At 43.3% G+C, this 6,309-nt stretch overlaps 2 protein-coding genes across 2 annotated transcripts; both read left to right on the forward strand.

The window, feature by feature from the left end:
- Nucleotides 1-3,585: 3,585 nt before the first annotated feature.
- On the forward strand, nt 3,586-4,088 carry LOC119272859 (defensin Ec-AMP-D1-like). Its single transcript, XM_037554221.1, has 2 exons — nt 3,586-3,740; nt 3,833-4,088. The coding sequence occupies exons 1-2, from the start codon at nt 3,686-3,688 to the stop codon at nt 4,006-4,008; spliced, it is 231 nt and encodes a 76-aa protein (XP_037410118.1). The 5' UTR covers nt 3,586-3,685; the 3' UTR covers nt 4,009-4,088.
- Nucleotides 4,089-5,301: 1,213 nt separating this feature from the next.
- LOC119272860 (defensin Tk-AMP-D3-like) lies at nt 5,302-5,799 on the forward strand. The gene is made up of 2 exons (XM_037554222.1): nt 5,302-5,458; nt 5,555-5,799. The coding sequence occupies exons 1-2, from the start codon at nt 5,404-5,406 to the stop codon at nt 5,722-5,724; spliced, it is 225 nt and encodes a 74-aa protein (XP_037410119.1). The 5' UTR covers nt 5,302-5,403; the 3' UTR covers nt 5,725-5,799.
- The last annotated feature ends 510 nt before the right edge of the window (nt 5,800-6,309 follow it).

Raw genomic sequence — 6,309 nt, forward strand, 5'->3', positions numbered from 1 at the left:
GGAACACGCCCGTCGCCGCCGCCGTCGCGAGGAACACGCCCGCCGCTGCCGCAAGGAAGAGCCCCCCTCTCTTCTGCCGCGAGGAAAACGCCAGCCGTCGCGGGGAGCGCGCCCTCCGCCTTCCGCCGCCCCCTCCGCCGGCAGGAACGAGTCAGCCACCAAGGAACGCGTCGGCCGCCGCCAGGGATGTCGATCTGATTTGGGGGATTTGGGGAGACGCTAGGAAGGTGACTTGCCTTTTTGCATACTAGCCCTTGGTTGCTATTTCTCCACTGGATACAAAGTCGTGAGGGTACAACACATAGGCCTATGGTGACCAAGGAACTAATTAGCTGGTTGCAATTAGTACATCTTCAGCCACCAAACCGCTTGGTGACAAAATATCTGGTGGCAAATGATATATTTTCTTGTAGTGCCTAGTAGATTATATATTTGCTCAGTCTCCTGCCTAGCTTGATTTTGCCTTCATCAACGCCAGGGACAGGCATGCATGCATGGCACATGCAGCAACATGCACGCAGACCCCTCAGCTTATACTAATGCACACTTAGTAACTGATGGCAAGTACAGTAACTAGCAAGCCATCTTGCTTGACGTACGTGCCGTCCACTCACGAAAAGCAGCTAGCAAGCTAGCTAGCTAGCTCATGTTGCCCAACAGTAACCTACATAGAAAAGTGAGTCAGGGAATGCTACGTACAGAGGAACATATGAATGTTCAACCATGGGCTAGGGGGCTAACAAACAGATGTACTACCTGTCTGTCTATGACTGGGCCATCTTCTTCCACGGAGGAAAAAAGGGGCACATGGGCAGGATCCATTTGCGTCCATTTAAAATGGAACCACATCGATCAGAGTGTGTGTGGTGTGTGCCAAGGCTCAAGGCAGCAGCTGCCGGAGCGTGTGAGTGCCAAGGCTCAAGGCGGCTATATAGCTGGAGTGTGACTGTGAGTCTGAGTGAGGCAGATCAGATTCAGATCCATCTACATTCATAATTTTGCTTGGGTGAGAGTGCGTGAGGGAGATCGCCCCAGCTTCGATCTGCCAGTTGCAAAGTTCATCATAGGCTGCGGACCATCGGTATGAAGCTCCTGTTCCAGTGCCCCTGCTGCGCGTGCTTCTGCTTCGTCAGGGCCAAGAAGAGCAGCCAAGGCAAGCAGGGAGGAGCTGGAGATGACGGGGGCAAATTCCAAGGGACAACCACGGCCATGTAGCTCTGGTTTTGCTTCTTAAATCTGCCACTGGTTGAGCCAGTTCTTATATATCTTCAGGTCTTTCAGCATGACTAGCTTTGCTGTTCTACATGCTCATGTTAGTTGCTTCCTTGTAGCACGTCCTTCATCATCTGTCTCTTCAATTCGCTATGTAGCTACTGTCTTTGTAATTCATGACTTGTCAATCAGAATGTTTCGTGCCTTCGTATTTTGATTGTGTGTGTGGTCTGGTCCATAAAGGGCATAGTAATTATGTAATTTGGTGGACTCCCCCTTTGTTAGTTTGCCTTTTCAGGTTAAATTTTATCCTCAGATTTGGTAAGCAGCAGCCTTCCCAGCTAGTATTGTTTCTTGTGCTGATTTGCCAGTACTTGCATGGGGGTTTGGGGAGTTGCACAACCAAGCTCTACTCGAGTGATTAGTGGAGTTTTTCTTAGCTCTACGCCGGATGTTTTGACATTCTATTTATCTTGTTAAAAACAGATTATTCTTTCAATGACACGCAGTGTATCTATGGACAACGAGACGTCTATGATAATTTCGTCAATCTTTGAACTTAACCATTTCAATCTTTAGTAGAGTAGTACACATGTTGCATGACCGCGGATGTGGTGGTGCGGTGTTGCACTTGGTGTTACACAAACATCCAGAACAACGAGAATTAACAGTGATAGATAGTGGTGTTTAATTTCCAGCAAATCCACCATGCTATTTAATTCCCATGCCAGGAGGATCTGCAGGGCATGAGACTTCATCATTAACCTTAAGTGGGTCTAGTTGTTTTTTGTGAATACCTAAAAAGGTCTAGTTGTTGCCACGTGGACATGGTGTGGCCACTCTTTCTATTTTCATATTTTTTTCTGACAACCTTCCTATTTTCACATGCCAGTTACACTGCCTTTGAATTTTTTTGTAGGCGGTCAGTTACACTACCCTACAAAAGTGGGTAATTAGTTCCACTACCCTAAAAAAGTGAGATGTTTAGCCTCGAAGCAAGAGAGAAATCCATGTGCTGCTGCAAGTATATAAGAAGCCCCCTCCCTCCTCTATATCCATCTTTCATACAATCCATCTTGAAGGTCTTAAACTGTCATACAATCCTCTTAGTCTTTCATAAGAAATCTCATGGATCTGTCCATGAAAGTTGTTTGTGGTCGTTCTCCTGCTTCTTGTGACCACATGCATCTAGAGAGGAGGGTTTAACGATGCGGGGTTACTTATCGGTGGGTTGGGATTTCAAAGTGTGAGTTTTCATACCACCGGTCCAACGTAATTCCTCAACTCAATATCCTCAAGAATCAATTAAAGTATTCCTCAACTCGGCAGCCTCAAGTATCAATGGTTGGCCTCCTTTCTTCAAACTATCGTGTATACACCACCTCATTAGATGCATCAACCATCCTGGACTTGAAAACTTGAAATAAGAGGAGGTCTAAAGGTTGGGGAGGAAGGGGACTGAGGAGAGATTGGATTGCAACACAAATGGAACACTGAGGTCAAGGACGAGAGTCTCTAGGGCATGGAGAGGCAACATGGGAGGAAAACGGGACAATGGGGTAGAGAGGGTTCTTTTGTAAAGAGGCGTGCATGTGCAATATTCATGGGGGCTTCATCAGGGATTCCGTCTGATGGCTACAGCTACATAACACACAGATTCAATGGGCGATTTCGTTAAATTTTCTAATTAGCGTGGGAATTTTGGCTGAGAATCATACAGGCTAATCTCCATGCAGTAAATCGGTCCCAATAGATGAATGACTCTTCATTTTTTATTAACATGAGAATTTCTAGGGAATCTCTAGTTAGTATAAGCATACATAGATATAGAATAGATAGATAGATATGGATATTAATAGGTATAGATATAGATATAGATATAGATATAGATATAGATAGAGATAGAGATAGAGATAGAGATAGATAGATAGATGTGTTGCGTGAGCGCATAGTGGTGGTGGTGTGTTGGACTCGGTGTCACCAACAACCAAATTGACAAGAGAATCAACAACGAATTCACCGTGCTATTTAATTCCCAGCAAATTCACCATGTTATTTAATTTCCATGCCAAAAGGACTTGCAGGGCATCAGAGTTCATCATTAACCTTAAGTGGGTCTACTTGCTGCCACGTGGACATGGCGTGGCCACTCTTTCTATTTTCACATGTTTTTTTTGACAACCTTCCTATTTCCACATGTTAGTTACACCGCCCTTGATTTTTCTTTTGGACGGTCAGTTACACTACCCTACAAAAGTGGGCAATTTGTCGCGCTACTATACAAAAATTGGTAATTAGTTACACTACCCTACAAAAATATGTTCGCTTAGGCTGGAAGCAAGAGAGAAAATTATGTGTTTGCTGCAAGTATATAACAAGTCCCCCTCCCTCCTCTACATCCACCTGTCAATACAATCCATCTTGAAGGTCTTAATCTGTCATACAACCCTCTTAGACTTTCATACGAAATCTCATGGATCTCTCCATGAAGGTTGTTGTGGTTGTTCTCCTGCTTCTTGTGACCGCAGGCACGTATGCTATTATTTGAGATAATTAACAATACTGCTAAAATTATATGTGTGAGATTACTGATTTGCTTTATTAATTTTGCCCCGTGTAGAGGACCAGGGACCAGTGCAGCTAGCTTTGGCGAGGGACTGTCAGTCAAAGAGCTTCAAGTTCAAGGGGATGTGTGTGCGCGATGATAACTGTGCAAGTGTTTGCCTGGTCGAGGGTTTCACCGGAGGCAGGTGCAAGGGCTTTTGGCACCGTTGTTACTGCACCAAGGACTGCTAGATGGCCCTGATTTGTCTATTGCATGTATGCTTCCGTGTAATAACTAATAACAGAATAATAGATCTATATCTATGTATCTATGCATGCCTCTGTGAGTGATGCTCGTCTGAGATTCGTGAACTAATACAAGTAAACGAGCACGCCTAGGATGCCTCTCGAGCTAACTACGATAGAGATGTCGCACGGATAGAATGAGCCATGAAAGAGCGGAATATAGTGCGGGGAACCCAAAAGAAGACAAGGCTTAGCTGGCAAGCCATTACATCGTATAATAATCAGAACAAAGCTTGACGGATATATGATCTGAAGAAAGGTAGAGACTTGAGGGATCCATATTAGATCATCTCAATGTAGATAGATAATCTATAATTATTTCGCTCAACTCCTTCCTTTATATCAACAACCAACGACCTTCGAACAACTAGCTTTGATACCACTTGTTAGAATAATCTTAGTTGCATCGTCGATCATCTGAGGACCAAGCAATTATACGTGACACAACATCAAGATTTGTTAACGAGCTTCACCAAACATGGTTACACCCGGGACATGAGTACATGCGCTCCTCACTGTGACACCGTCACAATACCGCACACCAGCCACCCGGTGCCGGCACACCCCCCCTGCGTGCATGTGCTATTATATTGACATAGATTATATCGTGTGTCTACCTCCACATATACATTATATAAGAGGCATAGAATAGAAATGTCCTATTAGAACACAACTCAGTACCCTATCTATACACCATACGACTTAGAGTCCAACTGTAACCTACCTTGTACAAAATATTTGACACAACTCTAACAAGTATAAGTATAGATGGATATAAATATATAAATGTAGATATAGATAGATATAAATATAGAAGTATAGATATAGATATGGATATGGATATGGATATGGATATGGATATAGATATATATATATATAGATAGATACATGTGTTATGTGAGCGCATATGTAGTTGTGGGGTGTTACAGCAACATTCAAAACAATCGAGAATCAACAACGAATTCACCATGCTATTTAATTCCCATGCCAAGAGGACTTGAAGAGCATGAGAGTTCATCATTAACCTTAAGTGGGTCCTGTTGCTGCCACGTGGGCATGGCATGGCCACTCTTTCTATTTTCACATATTTTTTCTTGCGAGCAGTCAGTTACACTACCCTACAAAAGTGGGTAATTTGTTAGGCTACCATACAAAAATTGGTGATTAGTTACACTGCCCTACAAAACTCTGCTCGCTTAGACTCGAAGTAAGAGAGAAATCTATGTGTTGATGAAAGTATATAACAAGCCCCCTCCCTCCTGTACATCCAGCTATTATACAATTCGTCTTGAAGGTCTTAAATCTGTCATACCATCCTCTTAGTCCTCCATAAGAAATCTCATGGATCTCTCCATGAAAGTCTTTGTGGTCGTCCTCCTGCTTCTTGTGGCTATTGGTATGTATGTTATTGTTTGAGATAATTCACAATACTGCTAAAATTACATATGTGAGATGACTGATTTGCTTTATTAATTTTGCCCCGTGCATGTAGAGGACCAGGGACCAGTGCAAGTAGCTTTGGCGAGGGACTGCAAGTCACAGAGCTACAAGTTCAAGGGGATGTGCGTGCGCAATGACAATTGTGCAAGTGTTTGCCTGACCGAGGGTTTCCCCAGAGGCAAGTGCAAGGGCTTTGCATGTTCCTGCTACAAGGATTGCTAGATGGCCCTGATTTGTCTATTGCGTACATGCTTTTGTGTAATAAAAATTGAATAAATAATAGTAGATCTATATCCATGTATGTGTATATGCAAGCATATGCATTTGTGACTGATGCTCGTCTGAGATTCATGAACGGTTACAAGTAAATGAGCACGCCAGGAAACCTCTCAAGCTACCCACAATAGAGAAGTCGCGCGGATAGAACAAGCAATGAAAGAGAGAAATACCCCCGCAAAAAAAAATGAAAGAGAGAAATACAGTGTGGGGAACCCAGAAGAAAAAAAACCCGAGGCTTAGCTAGAAGGTCATTACATCATATAATAATCGACACAAATCTTGACGGATATATGATCTGAATAAGAGCAGCTCCATTACATGATACAAATTTGGAGATGTAAAACTAGGAAATGTAAAATTTACATCACCAAAAAGTGCATTTTACATCTCCAAAAAAAGAGGCAACTCCAACAGGTGATGTATATTAGAGATGTAAAAGAGCAACTCCAATAGATGATGCAAAATGGAGATGTAAAAACTAGTGGGCGGCGGCAGTGGGGACGGCGGTGGCACAACATGATTCCGGGC

The sequence above is a fragment of the Triticum dicoccoides genome, chromosome 3A, assembly GCF_002162155.2.
Source record: "Triticum dicoccoides isolate Atlit2015 ecotype Zavitan chromosome 3A, WEW_v2.0, whole genome shotgun sequence".
NCBI classification, from domain to species: domain Eukaryota; kingdom Viridiplantae; phylum Streptophyta; class Magnoliopsida; order Poales; family Poaceae; genus Triticum; species Triticum dicoccoides.

What these genes read in the sequence shown, in the direction of transcription:
- LOC119272859 (XM_037554221.1), top strand. Translation starts at nt 3,686, where the DNA reads ATGGATCTCTCCATGAAGGTTGTTGTGGTTGTTCTCCTGCTTCTTGTG. An exon ending in CCTGCTTCTTGTGACCGCAG is followed by an intron (nt 3,741 to 3,832) that starts GCACGTATGCTA and finishes TGCCCCGTGTAG; the next exon opens with AGGACCAGGGACCAGTGCAG.
- LOC119272860 (XM_037554222.1), top strand. Translation starts at nt 5,404, where the DNA reads ATGGATCTCTCCATGAAAGTCTTTGTGGTCGTCCTCCTGCTTCTTGTG. An exon ending in CCTGCTTCTTGTGGCTATTG is followed by an intron (nt 5,459 to 5,554) that starts GTATGTATGTTA and finishes CCGTGCATGTAG; the next exon opens with AGGACCAGGGACCAGTGCAA.